We start from the raw sequence: 16,067 nt of genomic DNA, 5'->3' as shown, positions 1-16,067 counted from the left end.
CACACATGAATTAGAGCATGAATTAGTTCACGACCACACGTTTGCGGTCTTTGAATCATGTCTAAATTTGGTCACGACTAATTCATACGCTAATTCATTGGCCAAACCATAGATTTCTAGACGCTGGATGTCGGACCACCGACCACTCGGTTGGCTAAACAGTACAATAAACCGGTTTGTAATCAATTCCCAGGAGACCATCCATTGTACTGTTTTCCCAGCCGAGTGGTCGGTCGTCAGACATCCAGTGTCTAGAAATCTATGGCTAAAGTAGACGGCAACAATAGGCCGAGGTTGATTCGCCGGTATCTAAACATGAATTAGCCGAGATTCAAAGAACCGGCCTCTGGTAGCGAATCCTTTAATCAAAGCGAGTTGGTCAAACACATCTGAGAGGAAAATCAAATGACTCGCACTTTCAAATGACGAAGTTTGGAAATGGGAAAACCGCTCAAGATCCTTCAAATGGAAAAGGAATATGTCCCGGTTTTCGAGCATGGAAGTTCTCAACAAATTTTAGCTCTTGTTGGAGCAAGTGAGAAGTCTGCTGAAGAAAGGGTTTCTTCAATGGCATTCGGTAGTAGATGTGATGTTTCTAAAAAACCTTACAAAGTATTAAGTACATGCAGAGGCTTATACGAAGGTGATGTTTGGGTACAATTTAGTCTTCCTCGTCAGAGAGGAGACAAGCCAGTTTTATGCTTGGCCAGACATCGCCTCGCAATGTTTAACGGATCATAACTTTGATTAACCAGCAACCAAATTCCTCCAACAACAGGAGTAGTCAAAGGAGTTGTTCAGTTTAGGCAGCAATCCTCTCTTCAAATACAAAGATTTCCAACATTCCATTCTGCCTCCAAGGTTTATCAAATATCTGTTTAAGCCCTCTTTTTCCATTTGCATCAGTTTTTTTTCGAGAATCCAGATTTTCAGATCTTTCCTTTTTTTGTTTGGCGTCATGTGTCGGAAGGATGAGCCTGACGTGGCCAGAGAAGCCAGCTACCAAATCATTCATTGTCAAATTCCGATAGACAGTGCCTTTGACACTATCAGAATGGTACTCGATATGTGTGGGTGTAAATTCAGCGCCTGATTATTTCCTTGGGAGAGGTTGGGGAGAAGAATAGAACCAAGGGCCTCTCTCATTTCAGACCACTTTGCTAACCTCTTCGCCACAACATTTTGACCGAGGAGAACATGAATATGGAACAAAACTAAAGCTTGATGAGTCCACATGTGATTTGCATGCAAGGCATTAAATTAAAGATCAAGTTAGATTAAAACATTATCAAACTTCATTTTCACACCATAGTTGATTTAAATGTAACTTGCTTTTAAAGATCAAATGATGAATTGTGCAAAACCTTTCAAATTTTGACATGTTTTACGTCACAGTTTAAAATTTGCTCCATAAGTATGAACTATTTGTAGGCCAGCATATTGGGCTTAATTTCTGTACTTGTTTGAGTTGTCAGCTGGGTCGAGTTGTCTTGGGTCGAGTTGTCCTGGGTCAAGTTGTCCGGTCAATGTTGTTGCAATACTTTCCTAACAGCTTTTTTATTATGGAAAATAGGCTCGGGTAGAATTTTCAGCCTTTTGCAATGGTTTTTGACTCCTTTTCAAGTATGGGGAGTTATCCCAGGATAAGTTTTGCTAAAACATTTACCTTTTCACACTAACGCACGGATGATATGGTAATCTGAATATTTTTGGATTCTCAAGCAATATTTCCACGACCGGAAAGCCTGACTAATCTTTTAAGATATACGAAACGTGTAACGCTTCTTATTAAAAAAAAGGTTTCGAGGAATGAACAACTATGAAATAGTTTTGGTTTCATTTAAAGAATATCCTGCTCAAGCTTTGCGTTCATTAATCGGTAGGTTTCTAGGTCTAATTTACGAAAAAGAATGAAACTGGAGCAACTAAAATTTGGATTTATGCTTAGCATTGGGTTTGAAACCTATTTGAAACGCAACTTGAATGGAAAAATCGAATTAAGGGGAAGAAATCACCAATACACTCAGATCAGCCAAGTTTTCGAAAAATGACGTCGAGTGGCGAAGTGTCCTCTGTAAGCCTCAGGCATGCGTTTAGGAACTTCTCTTATTGCACTTTCATTGTCATGTAAGAGAAATGAAATTTTGTCGAGAAACCCGAAACTCTGGCAAACACTCCCTCTTTCATTTGATGGTATTTCATCGTCGAATTTGGTCATATCCTTGCCTTGAAATGAGTAATGGAAATGAAATCTGATTTAACCCATAATGACCTTTCATTTACTCTGGTGATTTTTAATCATGTTCATAATAGTTCTAGCTAGAACACTTTTTCCAACAGTGGGAGATCAACTTGACTCAAAGGGATATAGATTAGCAATAATAGAGGGGGCCATAATATGTTTTAACACCTCTGAGACTTTGATACCTATTACAGGGTGCGTGGCATGCGGCGTTACACTTTCAATAAGAACCGAACGATTGATCCAGCTTATAGAATACTCAACCAATTCAACTTCCATTGGTGTTTTAATCGCTTTGCAAGGCTAGGTCGGAATCGGTCGATAGCTTCAAAATTTTGAAAGTGTAACACCGCATGCCTTGCACTTGTAGTTGTTAATTCAAAGCGGCACAATAAAATATTTAGTTACCTTCAATGGCAACTCGAATTCAATTCATTATTCTGTGGTCATTGATTTATTTGGATGTTTTCTTTTTCACCCTGTAGAAAATGGACCATCTGAGCGTTGTTGGTCCCACGTCTCCGCTCCTTCATCCTGGTATTTCAAAATCGTCTTCTCCGTCCAAAAGCAGCGAGAGAGACGCATTCACCAGCTCCTTATGCTCTAGTGAGGAGGCCACCACCCTCAACCAAATTGACCGAGACCTGGATCTTGAATCAGTGAGTAAATAGGCTCATTGAATTTAACTGGCAATACAACAGAAAGGTGTTTCTTAACAATGTATCTTCATTTCACTGATTACTATGTGAGACCTGCACTCAAACATTGCATGATGCTAATACTTTAAATTTTGATGCTTTGACCAGGATTTTTTTAGTACCTGAATTGCTTGCTTGTTCTCATTACTACGGAAGTGTTGCTTGAGTCCTTAGAAGAGTTGATATTGGTTCGATGAATTAAGACTCTGGGTGAGTTGTGGTCTGTCTACATTGCAGTTGCATTGACTCTGGGCATCATTTTAGCCGAAAAAGCTCGACCGCTACAAAGACGGGGAACTCACAAATTGTATGGCATGGTTTTTCCAGCTGAAAGCAACATTGACTACATGTACTACTATATAGCCATTCAGTCATACAATACACCAATCAGTAGTGCAATTTCTAGCCTCTCTCATTCAGACAAAGAGTCACAACAAGAACTACTGACAAATACAGGATTAAGTAAATTAGGTGTGGGTGGCTATTGTATCATCAAAAGTTATCCCTTGATATGCGTTGGTAGATCTTCAAGATGGAGAGACTGACTCAAGACCTACTAAGCGGTGTATTTTCTTTGCACATGATTCATGACTTTTCGCCTTGATCAAGTATCCATTAATGAGAGGCAAAACGTTTTTCTTCATGTTTCAGAGTCCTTTTCAAGAACAAATTCGATCTACGCCCTTTCAATCCGTCGATTGCGGCCTGGGTTTCGATTGACTTCGGCCCTGGAGGAAGGGATAGAAATCTTGTTGGTCAATTGACCCCTCTTCTTCAAAGGCATCTAGGTGACATTGCTGCCCATGAACATTGAGCAATGGTAGGCCATTCCACACTGAAATAAGTACCAAATTGGGGGGAAAAATGGAAACAGTAGAAGACGATACTGTTGTCGAATGAGGAGTAAAAACCGTTTTAGAAATCATTATTGTACCATTGCACACGGGGCAGCCACTGACCCCTATTTGACCACTTTGATCGGTAAGGCTACTCAACGTTCATTGGGGAGCCTTGCTCAGGGTATTGAATGAAAACAGAATAAGTCGAATGCTGCAAATTATCTAAAACAATAACAATATGACGAAGAAATAACCATTTTACGACTTCTTCTTAAAGATTACCATACTAAAAGCCCCTTTCAAGATCTTTAGAGATCTTTTGATGTTGAATATCAATTGTATAGTTCAAGCCTTATCTTTTTCATTCCAGACGAATGCTTGAGGACAAAATTAAACTTTCATTTGGGTGGGCCAACGATGCTGGACAACATGTTTGTTATTTGTTCGATTATTGACTCTGTGTAGTGATCTTGATTCCATGAAAAAGAAATATAAAAAGTTACAACTTTGATTACAGTGTCTACCATGTCTTATACACCAAATAAACAAACAATATGTAGTATCGGAAGTACTTTATCATGGACCTCAGAGAACATTTTTTTCTAGTGTTTATCAAGATCTGGGAAGTTAGAAACCCAGCAAAAAGGACTAAATCTTGAAATACATTCCTTCTTCATTGCAAGGTCATTCATTATATTTGATCTTTGTCAAAACCGTTACTCCATTTCCGCCTGGAGTTCCTCCACTTCCAAAGCGGTTTTGAGCAAACCAGGATGCTGCATGCACTGTACGTGTAATGTATGTACAGAACGTGACTATTTTGTGTCGAGGTAGGTCATGAGCAGAAGCTTGATGAAGAGCTTGGCTGATGGAAACCTCCGATAGTGCAGTATTATCGTCAGTATTTGACAGAAGACCGATCTTCCGATGTGCCACTTTGGAGCGACAGTGCAAAAGATCAGGAAATGAGAGGATTATTGAGTTTTGCTTGGGATGCTAATAATGGTACGAATATCCACATAGGCAAGATCTGGTTTCTCTCCAGGAGTTTGTGAATGGTATGGAAAAGATCATTTATGGCGATCTTTAGTACGTAACATAAACATCTGGAGTATGTTTGTTACATTTTCCCGGCTTTTTCAAGTTTCCAGTTTGTACTATAGAGGAGACACATGGATATCAATCCTTTTTTCTTTCACTTCACACACACACCACCAATGTGCGTTAGTGAAAGTTTCATAGAGCAGAAAACATGCTTACTGAAGGTAGCGATGCATACATATCGCTCATTTGGAACAGTTCCATGATCTGAGAAACTTTCTCATCACGAGTGTGGTCTTCGAAGGGGGACAGATCTTCAATTAATCAGACGACTGTCTTAGTTTTGGGCCCCAATAGGATTTGAGGAGGGGCTTACTCTTCACTCATCCTACCCTTCATATCACAAACAAGCACTAGGTTCTCCCCGGAACTGACCAATCATCCGAAAGAGCTGAATGTCCCAAAATCACCTCATAAAAATGAGCATGGAGGGCTCTTCCGTTGGCTGATTGTAAAAAAATGTCCCGATTCGGGTCCATTGATCCAAATAAATGCGCTTCTAAAATTGATATTCGAAGGCTTAGGAGAAAAATGATGATAGAAAATGGGATATGTTGGATCCAAAGCTTGTTACATCTTTTTGTCAGAACACATTGATATGAACTATAAACGTTCAATGGGACAAAGCAGGAGGGTTAATTTTATACATTTGGACATTCAGGAGGCCCAAACTAAAATGGAAAGAGAGCCAAGTAAGGTTGTAAAAAACTTCTTGTGTCCAGGCATGAACGAAAAGAGTGACATTGTATTCTTTGTGTTACCAGGGATGCAATGACAAGGTTTTAAAAGATTTTGCCAAAGCAACTCAATGCCTGGCGGAAGCAACTAATAGGCCAAGTTTGGGGCTCTCTGAAGATTCGCTTGAGGAGCCAAAGTTTTCATTTAAGCTTTTTCAAGAGTCCCTCCTATTTCAAGCTTGAGATTCAATCTTCTTAATATACCATCATTTTGTAGAAATCAATGAAGTCCACCTAAGACTTTCTCGGGCTCCTTCATTGTTCAATTTGCTTCCCTCAAACATTCGTAGGGAATGCGTGCGTAGGTATTGTTGATCCAGTAGCAGGATTTAAGTCAGACTTGGGCATGTTCTTAACTAGCGTTCCAGATCAACCTTATACTCAAGGGCTAACGAGATCTACCAGCTCTAGTTCTTGGTGGATCAGATATTATATGAATGTAAAGTTAAATAAAATGAGTGCGTTTTTCGTCTTGAACTACTGGGCATCCCATTTCAAGAAGCAGTGGGGAAGTCAGCAAAGAATGGGGTTACCGGCCCCTTTGGTCCAATATTTTCCGGCTGGAAGAGACCGCTCTTTTGAACATTTTCGTGTAGCTTTAGCTGTGATATACTGTATAGCTCAGGAAGTGAATCGTGCGCAACTAAATTCTTATATTTGTCTTTGTTTTCTCACTTTGTTGCTTTTCCGATCAGAAATGAAAAAAAATATATCTTCAATAATAAGAGACCATGGCCACAAGACACATAATCCTTTTACTGGGACAAACTTGATGCAAAACAAACTCCATTGATTTAACAGAGCTCCTTCAAATCTGTTAAGTACCAGTTTTATCCAACTCGTTCATTCTACGAGCCAAGGTGCGCTCTCAATTTAAGTTTTCCATCGTCCTTTATCATACTTTGGGTGGTTTTGCATTTCTTTTAATTTTCAACGGATGAACAGTCACAAAAATAATTTGGAGTTTCACTAAGTTTCCTCAGATCCCTTAACTTGCAAGTGTGCACCCCACACAACGATAAGACCGTTTGACTTGCCTTTAATGGGCCGAGAATAAAGCTTACTTCATCTTAGCATAACTGTATGAAATATGGGAACTTATGTTTCATACTATATTAGCGAAATATTCAATCCCAATTTTGCATTGAAATAGCCCTTTTCAGATGTTCACGATCGAGTAAGCCGATTACCGCATGCCTACCAAAGTACAACAACGACAACAACGATGCCTGGGAATATTTGTCCAGTTTTACTCAAGTTAATCAAAGATGGTCGACAAGGAATCAGTCAAATTCAATTGGCTTGAAAGACGTCTGAAAGGGATGAATGAGCAATTGATCAATGAATCAAATCCAACTCTAATGTCGGGGATGTCACAAGTTTGGCGACTGCCATGGACATGACCTTGACATGCATTTAGTCATCAACACATTTAAAGTAGAGCTTTCTGCATCATAGCAAACGGTTGTTTGTTAATATATTAAAGTGTGATTGTCGGTTATAGTCATCAAAGTAAAATATGCGAAGCAACCACAACCAAGGGTTGTCTGTGCCTTTGACATATTACCGTTAGAGCTTTATTGAAAAGCCAATGTCCAGTCTGAATGGTCATGTCGGTCGCACCCACTGTCTTATCATTTGATGATCTGGTCGGTCGGATGAAAGGATCATCGGAATCTTCCTGATCTTTTCAGTTTTCAGATTCATCCCAGAAGGCCTTCAACACACGTGGATTTCATTCAAGGACGCACAAAAAGATAGCTTTTAGTGGGAATCTCGACGAAAACGACGGCGATCCCTTTGATTCAGCTCGTTCAGCCAACACCGCCACTTTATCTGCACATTACCATCATCATAGCGAATATTGGATTGAACTTGCTTAAAACTACCAGTTTCGTTTATTTCTCAATTTAGTCTTCCCAAGCACACTGAAGTGAAAACATCCAAGACGATCACTGGGTGATTCAACTGTCAAGTGCTTGGTACAAACAACAGCCATTTCATTTCTATTGGCGTATCATACATGATAATGGTGGTCTGGTCGGATTGATGTGAAGTGTGATTGATCATTATCTTCATCGTTGGCACCGTTTTGCCAGTTCGGCTCAGTCCTGAACTCTTTTCACTGTCGTCGTCAATCATGGTTGTGAACTGGTTTATTTCCTCAATACTAGTTTCTCTGAGTTTGGCGGATGGCGGTTTCCACCCGGAAAATCATCATCATCATCATCATTATCGAGAAGTAAGTGAATGTCGGGATCATTCAGACTCCCTCGCATTCAGTATATGGTTAACCATTGACGTATTCGCTGAAGGCCAAGATCCAGAATGCTAGATTAAAAACAACGACAATGGCCAGAACGAGGATTCGTCCCATGCGGTTCATTTGGACAGCAATGGTCCAGGTGTTGCGGGGTTTCCCGATGATTTGTTCAGGTTTGTCCAACACATATCCAATAGACGTGTGGATGGCAAACGTAATGATCAAGATGATGAGGCAAAATATGAGCCAATAATCTATCATTTTGTAGTAGGAGGTCTTCGGAAGGCCCTGTAATGAAACAGACCCAAAACGTACACTTACAATTAGGTTTATGTTTGGAAACCAGCGGGGACCTTTCCCTATCCACTTGTTAAGTTGGTTTCAAAAAAGTGCCAAAGTGAGATATTAGAAATCGAATGTATGAAATCGACCAACCAGGTGTTGAAGTGTCTTGTGAGGTAATGATGGAACTTGTTTATGATTCCAATTCAGGATTTTTTTTGGTTGCATAAAGGTCGTCACTTTCATTTGCTTTTGCATGTAGATTCTAGTTCAAATTTTGCCATTTTCCCCTGCAATTGGCAGGCAACCCATGAGAAACTATTGAATACTTACGCTTTGAATGGCCACCATGATTGTGGCTACAACCAGCATTGTGGTCAGGGTGACCATTATTCGGTCTGAGAAGTTATTAACTTTGAAGAAGAAGGATAAGTAGCCCACCAAGATGAGCAGGAGAGTCTGGAAAAACGTGTTGAACACATGATAAGCCATCTTTCGGCGAATGGTTACGCTGGCAATGGCCCGACTGAAATTCGTGGAAGAAACAGATTCCTCAATGTTATAACGGATAATGTCATACTCTGTTAAGTTGATGCCATCTAGATAAAAGCAAAATATCTGTCAGTTTGACAACAAAGTACTATTTATGATCGTTTTTCTACTTACCAAAAACATCCAAAGGGGAAAGCACTTGAAATCTGAGAGCACTGGAGTTTTTCTCTGTCGCTTGAAAAATGACGCTGCAAGTCTGGAAAGGACAGTAATTGGTTATTGATGATTATTCTCGAGTCAGATTGTTGTCTTTAGCATTGCTTACTTGCGTATCGAACGGATAGTATTGCAAATCAAAATGGCAATGGAACTCTTGTTGAATGGTTCTTTTGAGGCTGATCGTGGCTGCATGGCCATCAAAGATTATAGCTGAAATAAACGTAGAATTATGTGTCAAAAGCTCTGATTTAATTAAAAACGTGATTGACGTACATTCAACAGCTTCGGAATTGTCGGTCCACTTTCCTCCATTTAAAGCTCTGGCAAATCCAAAGTCTGTATCCAAATATTTGCCATGGCCAGGACCTTAAAATGAAATAAAGATTGATGATGTCATCCTATCTAGCGAACTTTTGATTTATCAGAAATCGAGTTAAATTTTGCTGTTACTTAATTGAGCACAAGATCATCTGCTTTAAAGACAAAGTTGGAAGAAAAGATTTTCGTTTAATTACACTTTTTCGTAGTTTGCTCCAAAAGTTGGGGTAGCCCAAATACTTTTTGTGAAAAAAATGACTCGAAAACCAAATGCAATGTACGCGTTTGCCTGAGTCAAGCAAAACATCCGACGATGAAAAGTAGTTCGTCAACATTTTAGATAAAAAGTATGTCGGCTCCTATTTTCACATACTCAGAGTGTTTGACAGGATGACTTGTGGAATCCAGATCATAGCCATGTCTTCTTGGCTCAAAACATTCTTATTCTCTTCATCACACAAATCCGCAAGTTTCAATCTGGGATCACTCCATGTGAAGCAAGCCGAAAAGTCAAAAACGATTTTGGATTCCATGGGTTCCACATTTCGAACTGAATGGATGGACACTTGAATTTGAATCTGGGTTTTGCCTTCCTCTGAGACTGGAACAATCTGCTTTATGTAGGTGTCATCAGGTCGAATAATTTTGCAATGCAACTCGTCAGTTTTGTCTCCACAATCTGTGACTCCATCACACCTGCGACTGAAATGGAACAAGTAGGTATGGTTTTGCACGAGCTTCAACAACGCAAACTTTCTTTCGTCACCTTCTCCCTGTCGCTCTCTCTTACTTTAAGTCTATGCATTTGCCGTCATCGCACGTAAATTGGCCTTGAGTACATCGGGCAAAAGTTAAGGTGATCTTTGATCCAGTAGGAAGGGAACACACTCTGGACCCACTAACGGTCCAAGTTCGACGACCAAATGGGAATTGATAATCTGAACTTTCGAGCGTGAAGAATTCATCCGGGAAGCTCAAACTTTGGATCCGCCACTCCCCCCGAAGCGAGTCGCCGTGTAGGACCTCCAGATACTCGATTCGGCTCTTTTGGTGTCCATGGAATCGCATTCGGCCTTTCCTCCCAAAGCCATACACATGATACGTGGTATCGAAGGCCCGGAAAATGGAGCCTTGACAAAGGCCTTTCAAATAGATCTCGTTTTTCTCCGGAGCAAGTGGAGCGCAAAGTGTAGCTGGGCCGAGAGAGTTCTCGCAACCTCTGGGTGAAAACTTTCTGGCTCCATAAAGTCGGTCACATTCGCCTGTTTTGGGGTCCCGAAGGACCCAAGTGAATGGTGGACTCAAAGGTTGGTTTAATGGTCCCCCACAGTTTTTCGAAGCGTTTTCCTGGCAAAGGTCCGTAAAGAGAGACGTTACCACAGAGTTGTATTCTTCTAGAGTCGAATTGATCGTTATTATGTCGGTTCCAATGGATTGGCAGACAGACCGAGCTTCACTGAACAAGGTTTGCTCTGGGATCAGGACTTGGGTGAGCCATAGGTTTTTTGCGCAAAGATCCTTCTGGAACATCCGGCTGGACTTCACGTTGTTATTTTCCCATCGGTCGATCGAAATCGCTTCATGGATTTCATTTGGCGAGGGAGAAGTAAGGCATTTTTGGTAATCTTGAACTTCTTGAGCTGTCAAGAGGGTCTGAGGCCAAAGACTGACCATGGCTAGTTTCCCGGCGAAGCTTTGTTCCAGCTCAAAACTGCCTCCTGGAGAATCTTGCTCTTGTCCCAACACGATGAAGTATTCCTTGGGGATGTCAAGTCCAGGATCTATCAGAAACGAACCGTCAAAGCGTCAAAAAGGGCTCACACTTCCTTTACAGTGCAAATCACATGAAAAGTGACATGTTGAATAGGCCAAAGAAGATCTTTCCAACTTTTTTTTTGTATCCGTTTTGAATACGGTCCTCGAAATGTGAACTGGGACCAACTTACGTTGTGTGGCATTCTTCCCGTTGGAGTACGAAACCAACGTGAAACTTCCATCTGAGTTCTTCCGGTTGACTCCGCACCAAGAATGCCATTGATGTAATTGAAAGTTGGAAATTTCGTCGAAAACGTTTCCAAACCGGACATTGTTAAGTACAGCTTCTAGCCTGACATTGCCCGTGTAGGTTCCGTTATTGACCAGATCTGGAAAGATGGAAAGAAATATGATCTGCTGGCTTTTGCTGACAATAAATATCAGCCCGCCATTTGTTTACTCACTGAGCCCAAACACGTCCAACCAATTGCCTTCTACGATTGACACCATAGTCGATGTTTCACCCCGCCAATAATCTACGGAATACCAAAGACACATCGAGAAGCCAGATTCTATGCGGGCTTCACCCGAATGCAAAAGAAACGAATCGGTTGAATGGTAGCCGTCGCTTTGAAAATGTAAAACGTCCACTTGATCATCGAGAGCTGGAAAGGTAAAAACGATACCTCAGATCCAACACTAAAGTTCGATGACGAAATGATGATTGAAAAGTTCCTAACCAAAATTTCGAAAACGTGTGGTGTTGAATTTGTTAGGGGGTTTCACCCAAGAAATGTGGGCTCCTTACTTGTGTTATTCAGGTTGAATGAACTGATTCCTGGGATTAGAAGTAGAGCCGAGATTGTGAAGGAAAGCATTTTGAGGAACAGTTTTCTTCACCACGAACCACGTTAAACTGACAAGATAAGGCAAGGTTGGTTAATATGTAGCCAAAAGGCTTCTCCTCGCCCAAAACAATTATGTCAAAGGCTGTCAAGAGACCAAATATTACCACAAGAACCACTGTGCCCACAAACCTGAAATTGAACGCCTCCCTGGTTCCAACTACCAACTGCTCCAATCGAAAGGAATTGCCCCAAGGGAACTTACTATTATACAATCTGAAAAAGGGCGAGTTTTCCGAACGTCTGTGTGTTAACCCATTTCAAAGACTTACAGTCACTTATAGAATGGCAAATATTTGATGAAGGTTTGTTACATATGACATTTTAGGTAAGAACCATTCTGACATAATCCCTACCCAACAGAAATGCGGGACGTAACTGTATGCATTTATGTAATACATGAAGAACAGAGTGTGTCGAATAAATGAATTAGTTGAAAAAGACTGTCAGGAAAGATGGTCACTAGGTCATCATTCTCTCAGAGACAACTCTTCACAACTTAGATCAGAGCATTGACTAAAATAGAAAAATAGAAAATAAATCCCAAATAACTCTTGATAGATCTTGTGTTTTATACCATGCCATCTATTCCATTCTTTTCTTAATACTTCACGCATGACCGGTTCCCACTTCCACGTCGTTCATTCCCTCCTACCTCAGTCTGAATATATCTCTTACATGAATCACACGGCTCGACATTTAACATCCTGATAACTCTGAAGTTTGTTATATCTTCTAAATCCACATAAGGAGATCATTGAATGGAATTAAGTGAAGACGAAAAAGCTACTTGACTCAAACAACATAAGGACATAATTTGTCCTTAGATATTTATAGGAGACTTGTATTCTTGCTTTATTTTGAGACACTTGTATTGGCAATTTGAGTTCAGATATAGCTGCCACTTTTGAGCTAAACCGTATGAAAACAGGACCATTCAGTGCCAATTAACTCAATAGTGTTTAAATAGACCAAATCTTATTTTGTATGAAAGTCCTAACTAGGTGTGCTCCCAAGATATACCAAATGTCAATAAATATTGAGTATGAATTCTGATATGGTTTAGGCAAGCAAGTATTTAATCTGAGCTAAAATTCTGTATAACAATACACTCAAGGTGTGTTTGAGTATTGCCGTTAAAACTTAATGAGGCATTGTGAGCTCCAATTAATGAAAGTGGGGCCTTGGACGAACTTACGGCATTAAGAAAGCACTGCCCTGCCCAGTGGTGGGAAGGTGACCCCTTTTTGCAAGACTAGGGCATATTCAAATTTGCCAATAGCTGGGATGTTTCAAGCAATAAGAGTGAAATCGTTGAAAGCATAGTCTTAGTACATACCTATGCTTTAGTATACTCAAGTATTCCAGGACGGAATCGAAAGTGCAAGCATAGTGGAAGTATAAACAAATATAGTTTACTCAAAAGATACCACCGCTACGTATTCCTTCCCAAGCGCAACGATTTGCAAGAGTTTTGGTGTTCAAGTTGTTAGAATAAGGCAATTTTCAACTTCTTGAGGCCTTGCCGGAGAGGGAATCACAAAAATTCAAGACTAGTTCTGGCCAACTGTGCCAATGAAGGATCCGAAAGTGCAATCCGCAGAAATCCAGAAGAGGGCACAAAGAGGTGTTGTTATCGTCGCACATATGCTTGCTTGATTGTCAGGTCTTATTTCACTCTGCTACTCAAATCCTACAAGCAAAATAATTGATCCAGTGTTCATCATGAACAAGTCATGTGTCTAGTTCTAATGTTGATAAAGGATGTTACTAGCGAATAAAGCATATAATCTATCGTAGACATGGTGTTTCTGAGTGATAAAGAATACGGTTTTGCTTGCTTTTATATAAAAAACAAATTGTTAATGTCTTGGAAGCTAAAGTAGGCCACGATTATCAAGTTTTCCAACACAATGTCCTTTTGCACAACATGCGGCAGAAATTCTACGCCTCCAACTCCTTAAATGAATTTTTCAATGTATGGATTAACGGTACATATACAATAGGTTATGAATGCAGTTAAAGTTTTTACTTTCAATCTGCCTCCGTGGTACAATCCGTTTCTTCCTCAAAAGATCCTCTTAGAGCGAACATTTTAAGCGGTATTGATCGGTAATGGGCGAACCATTTTTGATTTCTTTGGTCACGGCATCCACGGACAAGGCCAAGCACAGATTAAACTTTGCCTACAAGGTCTTTTCAAACCTTGGCACCTTAAATGGCAAATTAATTTTGACAAGGTTGCGGCCAATCGTTCCCCGTATATTATAATAAATGAGGTACAAGTAAATGAACTTAAGCAAATTTTGTAACCCGGCTCCGGACAAAGTTGTGACAATCTTTTTTGTTTGCTGACTTGATCATTGGTCCTACAAAAATTGTGTCGTTGTCGCCAAGGTCGTGCCAATCCTTACTTGAGAATCGATGGTATTTGTGTTTGGAAACCACTCCACAAAGGTCATGTCGCTTATCAAAAGTCTTTGGTGGAATCCAAGGTGTTTGATGTGATAAGAATGTCAATAAAATCCTCCCAACAATTTTGTTCTATCCAGTAATCCTCAGACGCATTTGAATCAGTAGCATCATTAGATTTTAACAGAAGGTGGCTAGTGAAACCAATAGAATATAGTAATGATATTAAAAAGCAAAAAAAGATACATGTCGGTTAAAATCGGTATATTTTAATTGGTGAAGGTTGGATGAGCTCTTCAATCCTTGATACTCTCCACCTATTAGGATGTATAGGGGGTGACGAAGGAGTTCAGGGTTCCAGATGAAGTTATTGATGATTGTTTTATAAATGCGGTTGTTGTACGTACACGTTTATGTAGTTTGTAGTATGACAGGTGGTCTTCCCAGACGCCTATAGCCGGGTCTGGTGGGCTTGACTTGAAAGCTGCTTTCTTTTTCATGCCGCGAAAAACGTAAATCACAATTGGCACTTTCAGTTTTTCTTGAGTTTAAAGTTTGTAGCTCAGTTAAATATGATGTAATTGAAGTTATTCATGCTTGCGATGGATGATGGGTGAAAAACCAAGCCATTTATTTAAGCAGGGATCGAGCACCTCATTGTGGCTACTACTGTATTGAGGTTGGGGTTGAACTTTCACCAAGATTCTTCTCGGGTAATCCGGTTCATTGGGAGGCGGGAATCCACTCATGATCCGCCCATGGTGCAATTTCCCCACCTCAAAGGACACGACAGACCTGGTGTGTCTGTGGGTCAGCTTGGGCCAAGGTTGAAGATATGACCTGTCTTCTTCCAACAAAGCCTTCAACCAAAAAATGAAGGCATTATGATTGAATATCAATCATATGCCTTGAAGCTTACAAACTTTCAATCTTTCTCTTGTATCCAATGCCTCCGAGGCGGTCATCTTCTCTAGGATCCAGGCCACTTGGTTCGGGGTCACCTTGGCCACCTTCACCGACTTCTACGGCGTGGGTAGGTCCGTTTCGCGTTTCAAAAATCGATTGATCCATCATCCATTTATCAGTCACTCAGTTGCACAAGATCGATATCCAAGATCGTCGTGAGGGTTCATGGGTGGCAGATGACGGGGGTGGGCCGGCTGGGGGTTGAGGTCATACGATGAAGTATCTTCATCGTTTTGGAAAAGATTGATCTTTTAATACGCCCATTATTATGGTTGTTGACGTGTAGTTGGTGTAGTTCTTTGGTTGTCTGGCTGCTTGTCATTGAGCAGGAAGGCCACACAGAAGTTGAAAAATGAGCTAAAAGTGTTGCCAATTTGAACCATTTAGAGGATTAACAAGCCAATCAGAAGAGCGGTTCCAGGGGATCACTTGACGTGAAGCCTGGCTGTCACTTAACTTTTAACGGGCTCACTGACACTGATAGGTGGACAAGTCTAGCTTGAGCATAGGTGAGTACTAGTGAGTACAGTCTCCTGGTGTACTCACGGACCTCGAGTATATGCTTGGATATGCTCAAGTCCCGAGAGTGTGCTTGTCCCGAAAAGCGCTCAATAATCGGTATGATACGTAACAATTATAAAACGAGTAGACTCGACTATGCTTAAAGCACACTAAACAATTTGAATTAGTGCGTCAAACATCTGACCTAATATGTCAAGAAACCAATTTATCCATTATATTGATCCATGAATTGTTCTTGTAAAAAATCAAACCTTGCATTCAAATCAAATCAAAATGCTTCATTTTCTTTTGCAGACGTTGAATCATTATTTGGTTT

At 40.5% G+C, this 16,067-nt stretch overlaps 2 protein-coding genes across 2 annotated transcripts in view; one reads left to right on the top strand and one right to left on the bottom strand.

The window, feature by feature from the left end:
- Positions 1-4,290, top strand: part of LOC131879021 (uncharacterized) — a 29,695-nt gene extending 25,405 nt beyond the window's left edge. The window contains exons 8-10 of the mRNA XM_059225213.1: positions 2,728-2,901; positions 3,592-3,760; positions 4,150-4,290. Of these exons, the coding sequence (XP_059081196.1) occupies positions 2,728-2,901; positions 3,592-3,660 (243 nt within the window). The 3' untranslated portion in view covers positions 3,661-3,760; positions 4,150-4,290. The remainder of the gene's footprint in view (positions 1-2,727; positions 2,902-3,591; positions 3,761-4,149) is intronic.
- Positions 4,291-7,328: 3,038 nt separating this feature from the next.
- Positions 7,329-16,067, bottom strand: part of LOC131879019 (uncharacterized) — a 17,811-nt gene continuing 9,072 nt past the window's right edge. The window contains exons 2-11 of the mRNA XM_059225211.1: positions 11,755-11,862; positions 11,411-11,611; positions 11,138-11,335; positions 9,982-10,972; positions 9,565-9,893; positions 9,147-9,239; positions 8,980-9,083; positions 8,829-8,910; positions 8,496-8,761; positions 7,329-8,168 (exon numbers count right to left, since the gene is read on the bottom strand). Coding sequence (XP_059081194.1) covers positions 7,908-8,168; positions 8,496-8,761; positions 8,829-8,910; positions 8,980-9,083; positions 9,147-9,239; positions 9,565-9,893; positions 9,982-10,972; positions 11,138-11,335; positions 11,411-11,611; positions 11,755-11,824 — 2,595 coding nt within the window. The 5' untranslated portion in view covers positions 11,825-11,862 and the 3' untranslated portion in view covers positions 7,329-7,907. The remainder of the gene's footprint in view (positions 8,169-8,495; positions 8,762-8,828; positions 8,911-8,979; positions 9,084-9,146; positions 9,240-9,564; positions 9,894-9,981; positions 10,973-11,137; positions 11,336-11,410; positions 11,612-11,754; positions 11,863-16,067) is intronic.

The sequence above is a fragment of the Tigriopus californicus genome, chromosome 4, assembly GCF_007210705.1.
Source record: "Tigriopus californicus strain San Diego chromosome 4, Tcal_SD_v2.1, whole genome shotgun sequence".
Lineage (NCBI taxonomy): Eukaryota > Metazoa > Arthropoda > Copepoda > Harpacticoida > Harpacticidae > Tigriopus > Tigriopus californicus.
The sequence above is the reverse complement of the archived record's forward strand: the minus strand, read 5'-3'. Positions and strand labels throughout refer to the sequence as shown.